Below are 17,996 nucleotides of genomic sequence, written 5' to 3' on the forward strand. Positions count from 1 at the left end.
TAACTACTGTAAATAAATTCATAGTCTATACTGTGTTCTAAAAATCTGATTTAAAAGTAGTTTATTAGTTTCATAGATAGTCTATACTGTGTTCTAAAAATCTGATTTAAAAGTGGTTTATTAGTTTCCCATAACTACTGTAAATAAATTCATGCAAATTTAGTGGCCTATGACACCACAAATTTATTATCTTTCAGTTCTGGAGATCAGAAGCCTAAAATCACTCTTTCAGGGCTAAAGTAGTGGCAGGGTTAGTTCCTTCTGGGGCTTTCTCCTCATCTTTGTCTGTTTGTGAAACTTGGGGCATTCCTTAGTTTGTGGCCCCACCTATTCAACGTCTTGCTTCTGTTGTTACATGTCCTCCTGCTGCCTCTGACCTCCTGCCTCCCTCTCACAGAGAGACTTTTTTGATGATGTTAAGCTTACATGGATTTTCTGGTTTCCTATCTCAGAATTTTTGACTTGATGAATATCGTGCTTTTTCTGCATTTTGCACTTAGACATCAGCAAATACTGATTTGATGATAAATAAGTGGAATTAAAAGGGATAAAATAAAAATGGAAAATGCTGCATAAGATTACAGTGTAATACCCAGTTAAAAATTAAGGTGATGCCACACGGTTTTGTAACTCCCTCTTATTTTCTTTATCACTGAAAAGTAACTTGATGAAAAGTTCTACCATATTTATTTCTCACTCATTGAAATTTAAATTCCTATCATGAGTTTACATTTGTATTTAATTTACTTTGCTATGAAAATAAATTTCTATACTCTTGATGTTGCAAATTTTAAATTATTACCTACCCCAAGATACTTCCCACAGATACTATTTTGGTTATAAACTAGATACAATTATAGTGTACATGACTTTAAGTTTTATTCTGTAGCAAGGATCTGGATATGTTGTGTCATATGAAATGTTTGAAGAAAACCTTGTGCCATGAGTTGAAATGTGTTCCCTCCAGATGTTGAAGCCCTAACCCCAAGTACCTCAGAAAGTGACTGTGTTTGGAGACACGACCTGTAAGAAAATAATTAAGATTAAATGAAGTCGTGAAAGTTTCACTGTAATTCAGTAAGTCTGGTGTCCTCATCAGAGGAGGAACAGATAACAGAGAAAGGCCATGAAAGGAGATGAGAAAGAGGCTTTCTGCAAGCGAAGGAGAGAGCTCAGGAGAAACTAACCCTGCTGACATCGGACTTCCAGCCTTCAGGACTGTGACAGATACATTTCTGTTGTTTAAGCCACGAGTATGTCATACTTTATTAAGGCAACTTTGGCAAGCTCTACCCTTCTTATTACATTTTGTATTTTTCTTTTTTGATCTTTTGTCTGTATATGTTTGTTTCCTTCTGTGTTTAGAGTTGCATTCATAATATTCGTGGTATTTGACTCTCTGACTCATACTGAATCCTGCTGCAGATCAGGAGGTGATGGGATGTTAGCCATCGTGGCATCAGGTCTCCACAGTACACTCTGTCCCCCAGGAGTAGCTTCACTGTGCCTACCCCAGCTTGACGGCAGAGGAAAGCCAGAAGCGAGGCACTGTTGCCTTCATTTAAGATACTGTTCGTCTTAGTTACTTGACAGCTATCTTGCCAGGGAAAGATACCGCTGATATTTGCTCCTCTGTTTTCTTGTCATGTTGGTCAGTCAGATACTTAGCACTGTGCTGGCAGTCACATTTATTGAGTGTGCTAGCAGCCTACTGTCTTCCTGAGTGCACTTTTTCTCAGGAACAAAAAAAACTGTAGTCAAAAGCTGGCCCGGTGATCATGATACTGCTGGTTGGTATCATGTGGCTGTTTCAGGATGATAAGAGTTCAGTTCTATATTCTAACAATTTGCACATTTTTAAAGTAATGAACATTTTAATACATCTAGAGATAATTTTGGTATGCTGTGCATTGATTGGTTTCAGTTAATCTTTTCCACAATTTCAATTGAATTATTATAATACTATTCATTTAAGACTGCCTTGTTCTGTGATTTTGAAAAACTTTTATTTTACATCAATCCTTGAGCCTATTTACTTGAGCTTATTTCTTGACTCCTGTGAACGTTCCATTTTTCAAATTCTTTGTCACACCTTTTTTCATTCTATTTTGATTGCTATTGCTATGTAGTACATTCTGCTGTTTGATAAGGATATATTGATTTTTCTCTGTTAAGTTTCTGATTCATAAGCTAGTCATTATTTGTTTTACAAACTAAATTTTAATGTTATTTGAAAATCCCATTGGATATTTGCATTGAAGTTGTAAACAAAATTAAGTTATTTTTCAACCAAGTTAAAATAAAAGGAATTATCTAGCCTTGATTCTTTACACAAACAAGTGATGATGCTACTTGGAAAAATAGCAGAATGTAAGAAGCAAGAGCTATAGGAAACTTGGAAGATGCTGAGCAAATAGCATACACGTGTGAAAACATCTGTGTTTTCCAAGTAAGCTGGACAATTTAACTTGGCTACCATTTTTACTGTCCTCAGTCTTGAGACAGAAGCAAAATGAAGGACAGAGTGGATGATTGCTTAGTGCTAAAGGATAGTTTAATTGTATCTGTTTTGTTTACATACCCCGAATCAGTTATAGGAAGACCATAACATTACCTAGTATTTTAAAATATTGATGAAAAAGTTACATTGTCCAATTTTGAGTTGTGTCCTCCACCTATTTGTTGGACTTCAGTCATTTCGAAGTAAGACAATCATAACTTGTCACATAGTGCTGTTGGGAGAATAAATTGATATTTTTTAAGGACTTCAATAGTATCTGACCAATAAACATTATTCATATTGAGATTTGTGCTGCAGAGCCACTTTTAGTTTGAAAGAGGTCACCTGCCTATATTTTTTTTTCTTTTCCAAATCTGAACGTCTACCGTGTGCAGCTCTGCATGGATGATACGATCCATTAAGGTTGAGTACTTGTGCCTGGTCCACACCATTATCACGGAAATGCTTCTGAGCTTTTGTACCTGACTTATTTATTGTTGCTTTCTGGCAGCCATCCCCTGGCCTACTAGCAAAGGTAGCTGGATTTCATTAAAATTCAATCTCTTTTGATACCATCTCTGCTGGATGTAGAAGAGGTTGCTACTGGTAGAGTTTTAGCAACGAGATTAAGAATAGACTTGGGGTGGGACCTTCTAAGTGTTCTAAAATTACCATTTATAGAGTTTCCTCCAGGGCCCCCCACTCCCTTCACTCTGGGCTACCTGTCTCTCCCCTGCCCATCTCACCCACAGGGAGCCAGACTTCCTATGGCTTTCTCCAGCTGGACACTGAGATGTGTCTGTCTTCATATTTCAGGTGCAAGTTCTCTCCCATCATCTCGAGTCCCCACTCTGGGGCCCTCTGTATGAGTGACACGTCGGTCTGCCATGGAACCTGGCCCTGCGCTGGCCTGGCTTCTGCTCCTGAGCCTGTTGGCTGATTGTTTGAAAGCTGCTCAGTCCCGAGACTTCACAGTGAAAGACATTATCTATCTCCACCCTTCAAGTAAGACTCTCTTCTCTTTGCTGCAGAAATGTCACTTTATTTCACGTTAGAAGTGGATTGAAAAGTAACCAGGAAAAGCAGGCTTTCGTGCAAAGGAAATATCTGGTAGCATAATTAGGGAATGCCACTTTTGACTAAAAATGCTTTATATTTTACTCTTGTTTTTTTTTTTTTACTCTACTTTTATTTTAAGTCAAATTATTAGTCCTGCTTTCTCTGTCCCATAAACAAGCACTGTAATTCTAAACCACTCTCTCTTTTACTATCCCTCAGTAAGTTATCAAAAAGTACAGCTGTGTCCCAGGAGCATAAAAGATCAGTCCTTTATGGGTAAGATAGCAGCTGGTCTTCCTCTCTGTGCATCCAGTTCTGTGTTGTCATGGCTGCCTTCCACAGCTTCCTGTTTCCTATGTTTAATAATTCTCTAGGAGTTCATAACCGTGTAGATTCCCAGCTCTTTACCCTCAAGTTTCTGATTTGATTATATCTTACAGATTTTTGCTCTTCGCAAGACTTTCAGGTCTTTCTGCTGCAGATATCCTGAGGCTCACACTTGGGGAAATACAGCAGTTTGACTTTCTCTTTTGGTCTCCATCTTTATTTATATCCTCACTTTTGTCCTTGTGTGACTCCTCTTTACCATTTCCTCTGTCATGGTGAGAGTTCAGTAAGTTGTGTGTATTCTGGCTTTTAGCTTTTGTCCCAACACACATTATTTTTTAAAATGTTCTACCCAATAAATGTTGCTCACAGGTACACTGATTGTGCAGCATTTTGTTAGGCATGAAAGGTATACAGGCAAATAAGATACAATCTTACTTTTCGGGATCATTTAGTCTACAAAGTAGAGGCAACTACTCATATTCTTTCATTCTTGTGGAGCTAGAATATTTAATGTCTGTGTGTTCTGATTTCACGGACAAGTGGTATGTGGAATTCACAGGCGCTCGAAAGTTAGCCAATCCTGAGCTGTTTTCTAGCCTTCTGATTTGAAATATATTCTCTGACTTTATGAAGGCTAAATAACACGATGCTATAAAGAATTTAGCATTGAATATGAGCGTAGTAAATGTTCAGTTAATGGTAGGAGATTTTTAAAGTGACTATTTCCTCATTTATAAAGTAGTAGAATAATGTACATCCTAAACTAGAAATAACAGCGTAAAACACAAGGTCTATTCCTAACAGGCAGTCAAATGGCTATTCATGTTGATATCATAGATTTAGACAGTAAAGTGAAGGTGCTAAAAATATACCACACTTAATTTTGGGGGACTCCAAATATACTTTTTCTTTACAGTGAGTAATTTATCTAGATTTTGTCACTGTATCCTCTTACCAGGATCGTCTAGTGCTTACTAATAAATTGGATGGAAAACTTGGATGCTTATTTTTCTGAGAATTTTTTTTAGTTTGTCTTGATAATAAATGTTAATAATAAAGCTAAAAGGTATTTGCTGCATTTTCCGAATATCATTTTGTTCTTTTTCCTTGGACAGACATGCTTTTTTTATTAGAGTTGGTGAGGTAGAAACCTAGATTTCAGTCTCTTAGGGTTGAAGGGTTTGGTCTTCTGTAAAGTTCTCGTCAGCTTTGGTGGCAGACCCAGTAGTAACTGGGCTACAAGCTGGCCGGTGGCCCTTTTTTGAGGCTGTGATTGTGCATACAGTGTAGGGAGGAAAACTGAGGTTAATAAATTTAAGTTCAAAGAACAAAACAAACTCACTACTTCCACATCAGTGGGATAGCAGGTCAGTTTGACCAGAAAAGAAGCTCCAGAAGTCAGGGTAGAAGAAGCCCCTGTTGGGAAAGTGATTTTTGAAGGGGCTGTTTGAAGGAGGAACTCTTGCAGATCACAGAGGGGAATCAACTTTTGTTTAGAAGGTGTGTGGTTGATGCATTTTGTCAGTTAGATAAGTTTAGAAGTTTAACTGATTCAGCAGGAAGCCAAGGTCTCACTTTTTAAACCTCCTGATACTGTGTAAGATCAGGGCATGATGTGAGTGCTATACCAGCCCTGGTGGAGTGAGGACAGCCTGTTTACAACATGGGAGAAAAAGAGACTTGTTCTTTCCCTCTGTTTTGCTCTGCTGCATTTGCTGTCTTCTGGCACCTTGAACTGTTACCCCTGTGCCATGCCAACCTGCTTTGGACCCAGCAGATTCCAGACTGAAACCCCCCAAAACTGTGGGCTAAATAAAATTTTCATTTTTAAATTTTGGATGTTAGGTATTTTGCCCCAGAAATGACAGAAAAGTAACTAAGACAGAATTTGGTACCACAGAAGTGGGGTCCTTCCTGACCATACTTGACCATGTGGTTTAAGAGCTTTGAGAATGGCTTGTGGTAAGAGTTTGGGAAATGTTCTAGGATGTCTTTTGAGAGAATAGCACTGGAAAGTCAGGCTGTTCTGTAGGGGAGATTCCGGTCAGAGTTTAGAAGACCAGAAGGCTGATAGAAATTCTGCTGGTGAAGATCAGGCTTGGGAGGTTTCTGCAGAGGACTGCATTGGGTGCCGGACTTCAGATGATGCATATTATGGCTTAGCAAAAAGTTTGTCTGATTTTGCTTATGTTCAGAGACTTTGCCTGAAAATAAGATTAAGGGCAGTGAACTAATTAATCTGACAGAAGAATTTCAAGGCAGTCAAATGTTGAGATGATGGCATGGCTATTGTTAGGGGTTTTAGCTAGATCTATGTTACAAATCAAGACAGAAAAGCCCAGCAGGATGATATAAAACATTGTGAGTTTGGTCAGAAAGGAAGCTCCAGTAAAACTGTAGACTGCAAAGACAGAGCTGAGGAAATCTTTATTGCTGAGAAGGAACAGGAAAATAAAAAAAGATGGCCTGAAGGCATCACAAAAAACAGCAGTTTCAAAACTGCAAAAGTGAAACACTTTGCTTTGAGGAGAAAGTTGCAAAGCACCATATTCCACAAAGACGGTAGCATAGAAAATTTGTTCCTCAGAATCAGATTCAGAGTACCCAGCAACCCAGGCACTCAACCCGTATAGTCAAGAGAAGGAAGTCTGGCTGCTCTTGCAGCTGGCAGCAGATCTTGGCATTATCTACATGGTACTAGTTTTAGGTGTATGCAGAATACAAAAGTTATGGGGTTAAAAAGCCTTCCACCTTGATTTCAAAAGGCATTGGAGGCTAAGCAGTGTGCCCCCGAGAGGGCAGTGTATGAACCTGTGAGTGTGAAGCCAAAGGTACAGTGGAGACCCCAGAAGTTTGGAAAAGCCAGGAATGTGGATAGTCTAAGGAAAGCTGCAAGCAGAGAGCAGAATAAGCCTAAGAGAAAAGCCTTGGAAACTATAAACACCTGACAACAGTGTGGCCAGTCAAGCCCTGTGGTGCTCACAGTTTGCTACAGATTGCCTCAAATAGTGCACACAATTTTGTAACTTGTAACTTGTAACTTTTAGAATGAAAAGGTTTATCTTATGCCATTGAATGTGGAAGTATTAAACTGTTTGTACAGGGGTTTGCAACTAAGAGTTTGCCTTAGGTCTCAGAGGATAGTTGGAACTTGGACTTTTCAGCAGTGCTGAAACTGTTAGGACTTTGGTAATTCTTGGAGATGGACTAAATACCTTTTGCATAAAGGGATGTGCATGAGCCTTTAGGGGTCCTAGGGCGAAATGTTATGATTTTAATGTAACATAATGTTGATAGACAATACTATTTTTTGTTGTTGTTGTCATTTTGTTTTATTTTTCTTTTTTGAGACAGGGTCTCACTATGCAGTTCAGGCTGGCCTTGAGCTCAGTTTGTAGCCTAGGTTGGTCTTGAACTTCCAGTGATCTTCCTGTCTCAGCTTCCCGAGTGCTAGGATTACAGGTGTACACCATCACATCTGGCTTTAATACTGGTTCTTAAGGATTGTTAAAACTGAGTAATGTTCAGATTATAAAATGGTAAGTACAGGTATATCTTTGTATCTAGAAACTGATTTAAAGAAATGTGTCTGTGAGTTGACTAAGAGGTAGATTGTAATGAATGATACATTGTGTCAACTTGAGAAGTTTTGAAGTTAGTGACTCAATAGGGAACCACAGTCCTCACTTTGTAAACATTCTGAGCCTGTGCAAAAGGAGAGCATAGAGATGATGTCAATGCTACACCCACTCTGGGGTGGAGTAGCCTACCTACAATATAAGGGAGGAAAAGAGGCCTGTTCTTTCCCTCTCTTTTGCTCTTGCTGCTTTTGCTGTCTTCTGCTGCCTTGAACTGTTACCCCTGTGCCACTCCACCCTGCTTTGGAGCCAGCTGATTATGGACTGAAACCTCCACAAACTGTGAGCTAAATAAACCTTTCCTTCCTTTATTTTGGGCGCTGGGTATTTTATCCCAGCAATGAGAGAAAACTAACCAAGACAAAAGGTGATAGAAAGTTCTGCTCATATACCTTACACTAATTAAATAGAGCCACAGACTAATTAGAAGGAGCTCAGCACTTACGAAGAATTAGTGGGGGTTTCTGATATAATCTGAAAGTGTGGAGAAGGATACAAATTGTTCCTAAATGAGATTATAATTAATGATTCACCAGCAAGTTTGGGCCCAAGTTCTGCAGTAATGATGACTCTACAAATTCTTGTTAGTGAAATTACAATGAATGACTCCCTCTTGCAGAACTTTGTCTTTTCTAAACACTTCAAATCAGATTAATTTCACACTTCTCCAAACTGTTTCTGAAGTTTGTGGTACATTTCTGTTTTCACTTTCAAGTTTTTAAACAGCCTGATCCTCTACCCTTTAGCACCAGGCCATGTTTAGGTGAAGTGATCTTTCTACCAATATGCAGGCTCCTGTTGAACATAAGCCATAAAAAATATATGAGGGAAGTGTAGGTTTAGTTTGATTTTGAATTATTTATATAATCACCTCGCTTTGTAGGTGGAGGCAAAACAGCCATCTTTGGGTCAGTGAGTGGGCCAGATTCCATTAATGTTACATGGAAAAGCTCAGCATCTACCCAAGCAGAAAGGTGGTGATGCAGGACGAGTTTTCTATGCCAGACATAAACTCATTTCTCACAGGCCCAGGAACAGCCCTTATCACTCTCACCTGGGGTGAGATCGGGACTCGGACTGAGGAAATTCAGTCCTTCATGACTATTCTCCTTTGCTTCCTGCCACTGCAAACTTTGAAGTTCCTCATCCTAAAAAAAAAAAAAAAAAAAAAAAGGCCTACAGTACAAGTGCTACCTAGTAAGCACAAGGTTGTGACTCTGATCTCTGGTACAAAAAATAAATTAAATAAAGTAAAATAAAAAGAAAGAAAGAAAAGAAAAGAAAGACTTTATACCTTTGAGACCAGGGGCACTGTCCTAAAAACATAATCTGTTCTGTACTTTGTGCTTTCCCCCACCCTTATTTTTATATAAAAAGTGGTGATTTTACTTAGCTTTTGCTTAAAACACCGAAGTCTAATTAAAGCCTTCAAAATAAGAACAGTGTTAAAGAGAAAAAGAGTTTCTCCTTTGGTTGTCAAATGTCATACAATATTACAAAATTTAAAGTACTATATGGACACAATCTAGTCTTGGACTCCATTTCTTGTCAAACTTTTTTTGAAAAATAATTGAGTTTTTCTGTGGATATAAGTTTTGAGCCTTTACGGAATCCTCTGCACCAGAGATCTGTGTGCTTGAAGGAGGTCTTATGGACATCTATGTAGGAGTGAAAATATTTACTCACAACCCTGTAGTACAGTATTAGCTGACCCTCAGAGAGTTAGAAGAGTTTCTAAAGAGTACCAGAAAATGCATTTCTATCAGAAATGTGTCATACTAAAATTACATTGACAATATTTTATTGCCAAGTGGGCTAAAGAGAAAGATAAATTTAATATATTTCTAGAATGTTTATATTTGAATGTTTCCAAAAACAGTGGAAATTAATTTAGCAAGAATAGAAAAAGGTTGGATGCATTACATATCAGTGTGTGTTTCAAAACGTCTGTTTCTCACCTGCTCAGTAACTAAAGGCTTTTGTCCAGACAAAAGTTCCAAGAGTTGCAAACAAAGACTAAATCTTTTCCGGTACCTTACGAGTAAATTATGGGAGGTTGAACTATGGTTGACCATGTGGGTTAATGCACATATTATTTTACAGGAAGTAACTGGGCACTTCGGTGTTTCTTTTCTCTTTATAATCACTTTCTCTTGAGGGACCAGGGACTTATGCCCTGAAATACACAGTACTAAGCTTATTAACTCTGTGATCAAGAGCCAAATTAGATTCATTCACAGCTGGGACCACAACAATCTGAAACTCTGCTTGCTCTGTAAAGCTTTGAAGTAACAAAGAAGAAAATGGCACATCTCTCAGGAATCTCTTTCCGTCCTTTAAAAAAAAGAAAGAAAGAAAAACCTCTTTATCAGATGCAGTATCAGTTAGCAAGTTACTGGAGATAGCTGTTCATCTGTTGACCTTTTTTGCCTAATATTTCCAGAGGGAAGAATTTAACTATTTACTTGATTTGTGCTATAATTAGCCACTGAAAGATGAGTATGCTTGGACAGATTTGTCACTAATCAGTGATTATTCACTGAGCAGTACTCCCTGCCAAGATGTAAATGAAAGTTCCTATAAGAAAATATTTAAGCTGTTGTCCTTGAGAATGAACACAGATATGAAGTTGTAGATTTTAAAGTTAAACTGACCAAAAATGAGACCTTTGGTTAATTGCCAATGATATATGCTGAGATGTTCTTTCAGTGATTTGAAACAGAGCTTCATTTTGCTGCTATAGTATTTTAGCTCATACTCCTGTTTAGATTTCAGCATCCTTTAAGTCAGTTTCAGAGTCCAGGTGTACTTACATAAGAAATGACAGTACTTAATTTAATATGTCATTGTTCTGTAGAAGATCATCTTTTTTTTTTATTTTGAAGGTAGTAAAATACAACAGAACAAGACAGAACAAAGCCAATTAAGACAGTGTAGTGAAATTCGCACAGAACTTCATAGCAGGTTACTGGGATAACAGTAATAGGTATCACGGTATATCTCACTATGTTCACAATAGTTCTTTCAATCACGTATAGCAAAATAAAATGAAATACAGAACATTATAGAATTTATCAAAACAGAATATTGAATAGAGCAGTACCATTAATCAGAATAAAGCAAAATAGTAGTAAAAATATTTACCTTCAAAGAGATGGTAGAAGGAAATCCCCCTTATTTGCTATATTGCATATGATCAACCCCCAAGAGATGCTCAGATCTCTGGTTCCCATTTGCTAATGGGAGTAGGGGAAGTGGGATGTTTGGCTCTCAGCCTGTGCACTGGTAGGCTCACTATTGCTTAGCAGGGAGGCAGGCTGATTGCTTCATCTCCCAGTGCCCTGAGTTCCAACATGGTGTGGATCTCAGGAGACACTGGTGGTTCTTCCCCTGGAGCGGCTGCAGCCTGCTACACCACAGCCACTTACCAGGGAGGCTAGCTGATAGCTTGGTTTCTCAGCGCCCTAAGTTCTAGAAGGTCATCTTAAAAAGTCTAATAAAAATTTGTTTTGGAAATAATACAACTTACTCATGTTTAGTCCTCAATAACTTTGTTCTCAGAGCAATTGGATCATCAGTCTTCATTCAGAGTTTTTAATTTATCTCTTGGATGGGAAAGTTTCCAGGAATAACTAATCCAGCATCCCAGCCAAAAAAATTTTTGGCTGCAGTGACAGACAGATAAAATTAGACTCTCTAGTGAATTAATCATAAAAACTGAAGTGGTATGACTAGCTTGCAGTTACAAACCTTGGTGGATATGTTAATCATGTTTTTGAGAAATGCTGTTCATTGTTACATCCTTTATGTCTAAAACTTTGATCATTCCACTTCAGATTTTATAAGCTATTTTAAAGTTTTATCTTTCAAAGTTGTTTATTAACTAAAAGTTAATAGAGGAACTATTTTAATGTAGCTAATCAGGACAATTTTCCAAAATATTTCATGTTTTTTTATAATCACACACACACACACACACATATATGTATATATATATATATATATATATATATATATATAATTTAATTAAAATATCCAAAAGAATTCTCAGCAGCTTTGGTATTTGAGGATAGTTTGTTTTAAATTCTTCAGACATGTCCTCATCAAAGTGGTATGTTTCAGTTCAAATGTAACTCACTTATATAGGTTATACAATTGTAGGTACACAACTTACTTACATATAATTTCACAAAATTCCTTCTTCTGGTTATGAAAATTCTGTGATAGGAGAGCTGTAGCTTCACAATGAAATTTCCTCATGGGAATGAAGTGGCTGCCTCTCAGTCACTTTGTTTTATAAGATGATCCATGCCTTTGCGATCATTCTGTTTATGAATTCGAGTCACCAAGTACTTGGAGGAACAAACTCTCAGAGGGCCCTATAAAAATGTCCAGTTGCTTGTCTTTTTCAGAGTTGATGGCTTTTGACCATGTAGGGTATTGGATATTGTCACATCTCTATGAAATATTGTAGGCAAATACATGGATAGGCAACTCTTCTAGACAAGGTGAAAATCAAAGTTAAATTTGGCCCATAATTCTGGCCTTAAGTTGCTACCTCCTCCTTCATTATTTTTGATAACATACTTAATTGGTTCCATGTGGGCAAAGCAATTTACCCTGAGATGATTATTTCTATCTGCGGGATTCACAGGCTCAGCCATCTGCGAGGGAGAACAGTTGGCTCCTGCAGATGAAGGGTTTGCGTGCCTGCAGCTTTCAAATAGGCCAGGTAATTTTACAAAATTTTAAAAAATGTACAAGTTTTTTTTTAAATGAAAGGCAGAATTCTAAACAGCCAAGCAAACAGATGATTACAGTCATGAAACAATTAAAAGCACATTGGTGAAAAGGACAGAGAACACCCTGGCCTCACTTTGTTTGCTGACGCCCATCCTTATGCTGGTGATAGGCCTGCTGTGCTGAGTGCTCTCTTCAGAACATGACCTGTGTATTCCACCTGCCACCTGAGCTTACAGCAAGAGTACAAGCACCTGTGGGACAGTCCCTGCTGAAGGCCAAGAAGGGGCAGCTCAGGGCAAGGGAGAGGATGGAGTCAGTGGGAGGACCTGCTGCAACTGTGTGCTCTCTCCTTCCAGGACTGCCCACTCCTAACACCTGCTGCTCACCTGTACTCGGTTTCCAAAAGTTTATCCTTTCAAAAATGTTACCTTCATGGGAACATACAGTGTATAGCTTTTTGAGTTAGGTTTTTTGACTTGCAATAATTCCCAGGAAATGTATCCAAGTTGCTGAACATGTTAATAGTTCATTCCTTTTCATTGCTCTCTAGTATTTTATAGTATGGATATACTATATACTGTGTCTATATACAGTTTGCTTAACCCTTCATCATTTAAAGATATCTGTGTCTCTCCAGTTTTGGTCATTACATATCAAGTATTCTTTATTCAAAATGCTTGAGACCAGAACTGTTTCAAATTTTGGATTTTGGAATATTTGTATATACCTCATAGGATATTTTAATATAACATGAAATTCAATAATGTTTCATATACACTTTATAAATAGATAGACTAGAAGTAATTTTATAGAATACTTTTAGTGCTCCTGCATATTGACTAAGAGCCATGGTATGAGGTTAGGTGTGATTTTGGGGGGATGTCATGTGAGTGTTAAAGTTTCAGGTTTTGGGAAATTTTACATTTCAGATTCTCAGAGATAAAGTTGCTTAAGACATTTGTTTTCAGTTTTTGTGTGTGTGAATATAAGTGTTCATTTCTCAGGAATAAATTTCTCAGAGTAAATTCACCAGATCACATCAAAGATGAATGTTAGCTTTCTAAGATATTGGAGAATTATCCTGAGAATCCTTTAAAAAAAAAAAAAAAAAAGAATATATCGTCTTTACAGGATTCTGTACCCAATCTAAAAATCAATCTTTTCCTTTGATTTTTGTAGCCACCCCATATCCTGGTGGATTTAAATGTTTCACCTGTGAAAAAGCAGCAGACAATTATGAATGCAACCGATGGGCTCCTGACATCTACTGTCCTCGAGGTAAACTCTCAATAGACAAATTGGGGTCTTGGAGCTGTTTATGAGTGAACAGCTCCATAGACTTTGATGTATGCTTGCAATCCTAACTGCTCCCTGTGTCTAGGGCTACTAGAAGTTTTTTCTACACCAATAACTTATCCTCAAAGACTGAGATATGAAAGGATCCATAGGATTTCCTTCTTTCTCATCTTTGAAGTGCCACAGGAGATAAGTGAGACTTCCCCACCCCAGGGCCAGCCAAATGCCCAAGAAGAGAACAGCCAGCCTGTTCACCACTCTTTGAAGCATTAGTCATTGCTTAGCAACTTCTTTCATGTAACGTATGAATCGATGCTCATATAAAGGTTCCATTTATTACACATCTTGCCAGAGACTTCTATCCCAAGAGTGCATGAAAGTAAGAATTCTGAATGTCATTATTGCACAAATAAAAGTCCTGAGCTTCTTAAACTTTTAAGGTCTCTTTGAAGGATGAGATGGTACCCAATTGCAGTTTGAAATTTTGGCTGAAAAGCTCATTTCAAAAGGATGATGCCTCATTTTTATATCTCTTTTATCCTAAGAAGTAAAAATGGTGCTTATATTTGGCATTAGAATCATTATTTATTGGTTGTTTTATTTGGGAGGAAAATGGATTGATTTGGTAGGGGGGTGATGAAGATGAACATTTTTATTTACAGATGTTTAAGTGAGTACTTAATGTACTTAACTATTGATCTAACTCAGTTGTTAAAAATGACCAAAACACATCAAGTCCACTATTTTTCAATGTGACGGAAGAGCTTGCATGTTCTACTCAGTGAGTAGCATTCTGTTTCCCGTGGTGGACTGGAAATTGGGAGAGTATGGCAGACACTATTAAAAGACAGATGTCTACTACCCAAGCTAAAACTATTTAACCAAGAGTCTCCACCTAAACTGCTCATTAGAAAACACATGTGGAATTTTTCAAACTCACAGACCTATACCTTGCTTAGACCAATGGCTCTTCAACTTTAGCCTGATCATCACTCCATGAAGGGCTTATTAAAGTACAGATAGCTGCTACTGTCCCCACACTCCCACTCCACCTAAGTGTCTGATTCATTAGCTCTGAGATAGGGTGAGAGTTTCCATTTCTAGAATCTAGAGATGAAGAAGATGCTGCTGGACTGGAGAGCTCATGTTGAAAACCATAGCTCTGCACAAATTGAACCAACATCTCTGAGTTAGGAGTGTGTGTTTTTGGATATTTTTAAATATCCTAGGTGATCAAATGAATAGTCAAGCCACTGGAAGCTTCTCTACCCTTTACTAAGGAATGTTGTGTCATTTCTAGGTTTCTCTTTATTGTGAAGTACAGATGTGAATGGAGGTCCCAAAAGATTATAGGGAAGAGGAAAACATGAGACCATAAAGACTGCTCAGTCACAAGTTAGATTCACGGTCATGTGGATAATCAATAAGTCCTGTTTCTTTTCTTCTGTAGTCACTGTGGATTTCTGAATGAGCCAGTGTTTTCTGGTGGCTCTCTAAATGAATGTGTAAGTTGCTAATGACCTGATTGAATTGAGATGAAGAATATTCAAAACTTCCCTTGGTGACTCTAACAGGAAGCAAAGCTTGATGATTATGACAATGACTGAACAAAACCAAGATGATATGTGTGGGTTTCCCCTAACTTTTTAGGCTGGTTCCTGCTAGGACAAAGTTTGCCAGTTAGCTTCTGAAACAGCGAGTGTGCAGGCATTGTAACCTTACTCCATTTGTGTTGCTATATAACACAGAATCTCAGGCTCAGCCATTTATAAACAATTTATTTCTCACAATGCTGGAGGCTGCGAAAGCCAAGATCAAGATGCCAGAAGATATAATGAGGGCCTAGTCTTTCTGCTTTTAAAATGGAAACCTCATCTCTGGAGGAGAGGAACTGTGTCCTTGTAGAGTAAGAGGCAGAAGGAATAGAAGGAAACAGACTTTCTCCCATGAGCCCCTTGATAAGGGTCCTAATCCTACCTACGATGGTCATATCCTTATGATTTAACTCTCTCTTAAAGATGCTATCTTTTACTATCACGTTGATTAAGTTTCAACATAAGAATTTGGAGGAAACATTCAGGCCATAGCAAAATGTAATTATATTTCTCTTAGGCTGAGTTAACTCTAGGGTACCCTGGTAGAGATTATGGGGATGAAAAAGAGGGAATGTGAGTTGGTGCTGCCTGCAGACTTTGACAGTGTAGGGGTATATCCCTGTCACAGAGGACAAACAGTAACCAGAGCACTCTACTTGAATGCCGTTCAGAAAAATAAAAATCCACCTTGATCTTTCATTTGAGATCAAAATTATTTCCCTTCAAAATACAGATACCTAAAGGTATCACAGAGTGTGGTCTTACACAAACTTATCCTTCATCTTTTATCTCTTCCACTTGTACCTTTCTGTCCTTAAATTTATAGGGATAAATGAAAGGTCATACACTGAGATTTATAACATTGAACAACTATCCTAGATCCCTTGGGTGATTATGTAGTGAAAGATAGGAATCTGTTTCCTTCTTTTAAGGAGCAGACAGTCTAGCCTGGGAGATAGATCTGAACGTATCAAATGTCAAAAGTAGCAGGATAAAGTTCAGAGCCAGATGAAACCTTGTGTTAAGTGCTGTGTGAATTTAAGGAAAGAGAGGCATTCAGGAGCTCAGGTGCTCAGTGACAGTGTCACGGAAGGTCACGGCAGCCCTGTGACTGGGAGGTGGCTGTAAATGGCTGGAAGGGGAAAGTCCTCTGGGAAGCCCCTCACAATAGTGCTGTGGAAACAGGATTTCCTGTGTGCTTAGTGGACAAGGAGAGACCTGATCTGGGAGTAGCAACTAGTTTGTCTCAAAAAATAATAAGGATGAAATAACCCAGGACCAGGTTATTTTTGTGGGATGACTTCAATGGAGTTATTTTTGTGGGGCCTTGAGCATCAGGTGAAGAGCAAGAAGTTAAAGCCACAGTCTACAAAGAGGTGAAGCCTTGCAGCTTCCTGCTTGGCCAGCCCTACTTTCTGTCTTCTGTTCTGTCTTCTAGGTTTTCTCTCGATTTTTCTACAATAAAATGCTACCATTTTATTATTAAATCCAAATATGAGAGGTCTTTACTAATTAGCCCTGATTTTTTTGTTTTGTTTTGTTTTGGTCTACTTATCATTATTGGGAGCAGCTCTAGGCAAGTCCACCAAGGGGCATGACAGGGACAGCCCAGGTGCTGCTATGGAGAGCCTTTCCTGGTTTTTGTGTTTTAATCTGTTTCATTTGTCTGTTTAAGTTTTAATCATTGCATGATTAAACATAACTTGTTAAAAGTGAAAACAATAATTTCTAATGCACGTTTGATCTAATCCAGTGGCAGTGAATGTGCTATGGCACGTGTTCTGTAGCAGGCCATATCATTGAGAGCTCTAATCTGGTCTAATCTGTATGGAATAAGCCCACATCACTAACGATTAAATTGAAAGAATTTTCCAAAAGCTAAACTCAATCAAGTAGGTAGGCATGGAAACATAGCATATCATAGTAGCTGACTGTTATGTAATCAACAGAGTTGTGAATCATCACTTGGCCCAGCATGCTTCACGAAAACTTGGCCCTGACTAGAAAGAATCATTTATCCCAAACTGGAGGCATGAGGCTTCCTGTTCTCTTTTAGGATGTGTATTGTGATTGGGCATGGTGGTGCACACCTGTAATCCCAGCCCCTGGGAGGCTGAAGCAGAAAGCCTGCAACTTTAATGCTAGCCTCAGAAATAGTGAGACCCTGCCTCAAAATAAAAAGTAAAAAAGGCTGAGGATCTAGCTCATGCGAAAGCTCTAAGTTCATTCCTTAGTACCACAAAAAGCAAAACAAAGCAAGAAAGTGTGTTGTGTAAGTACTTCCTCCTCCGTTGCACTATTTTTGTCTCCGGTGCTTATAGATTAATGGTTCTATCCATGTTCCCTACGACTAAGAATTTAAGATGCCTGCCACAGCTGACTGCTAATAAATCTGTTCAATTTTCTTGATTTTTATGAACCAGAATGAGAAAGGATCTTTTTTTTTTTTTTTTTTTTTGTCTTTTTCATTTTTATCGGTACCGGGGATCGAACTCACGACCGCCTGCTTGCAAGGCAGGTGCTTATGCCGCTGAGCTAAACCACCAGCCCGAGAAAGGATCTTGAAATGTTATATGAGAGATCAGTTGCAGGAACTGGTGAAGTAAACTAAGAGTTGATTGTCATATGCTTGGATCCATGCCATTTTGCCATCCATGTCATTTTTCTCTATACTGCAAGATTAAAAGTTTCTTGAAACAGGAACCATAAAATGTTTATCATGACCCCAGAGAATTAATTATTGAGTCAGCAACCTTATGACTTTAAAAAAGACTTGTTCTGTAGAGGACACCTAAGCAAAGAGTATCATTCTCCTTCTTTATCAGGAAATTCAGT

General features: G+C 38.2%; 1 protein-coding gene across 2 annotated transcripts in view; it reads left to right on the top strand.

Annotated features, from left to right (window-relative positions):
- Lypd6 (LY6/PLAUR domain containing 6) overlaps positions 1 to 17,996 on the top strand; it is a 118,105-nt gene that overhangs the window by 87,280 nt on the left and 12,829 nt on the right. Inside the window, exons 2-4 of one of the 2 annotated variants that reach the window (XM_063259050.1) lie at positions 3,317 to 3,505; positions 12,182 to 12,259; positions 13,450 to 13,548. In XM_063259050.1, the coding sequence (XP_063115120.1) occupies positions 3,388 to 3,505; positions 12,182 to 12,259; positions 13,450 to 13,548 (295 nt within the window). In that variant the 5' untranslated portion in view covers positions 3,317 to 3,387. The remainder of the gene's footprint in view (positions 1 to 3,316; positions 3,506 to 12,181; positions 12,260 to 13,449; positions 13,549 to 17,996) is intronic. The other variant, XM_063259051.1, reaches the window with a different exon arrangement.

Source organism: Cavia porcellus, unplaced genomic scaffold, assembly GCF_034190915.1.
Source record: "Cavia porcellus strain 051 isolate PalLab524CR breed Dunkin Hartley unplaced genomic scaffold, mCavPor4.1 scaffold_12, whole genome shotgun sequence".
NCBI lineage: Eukaryota > Metazoa > Chordata > Mammalia > Rodentia > Caviidae > Cavia > Cavia porcellus.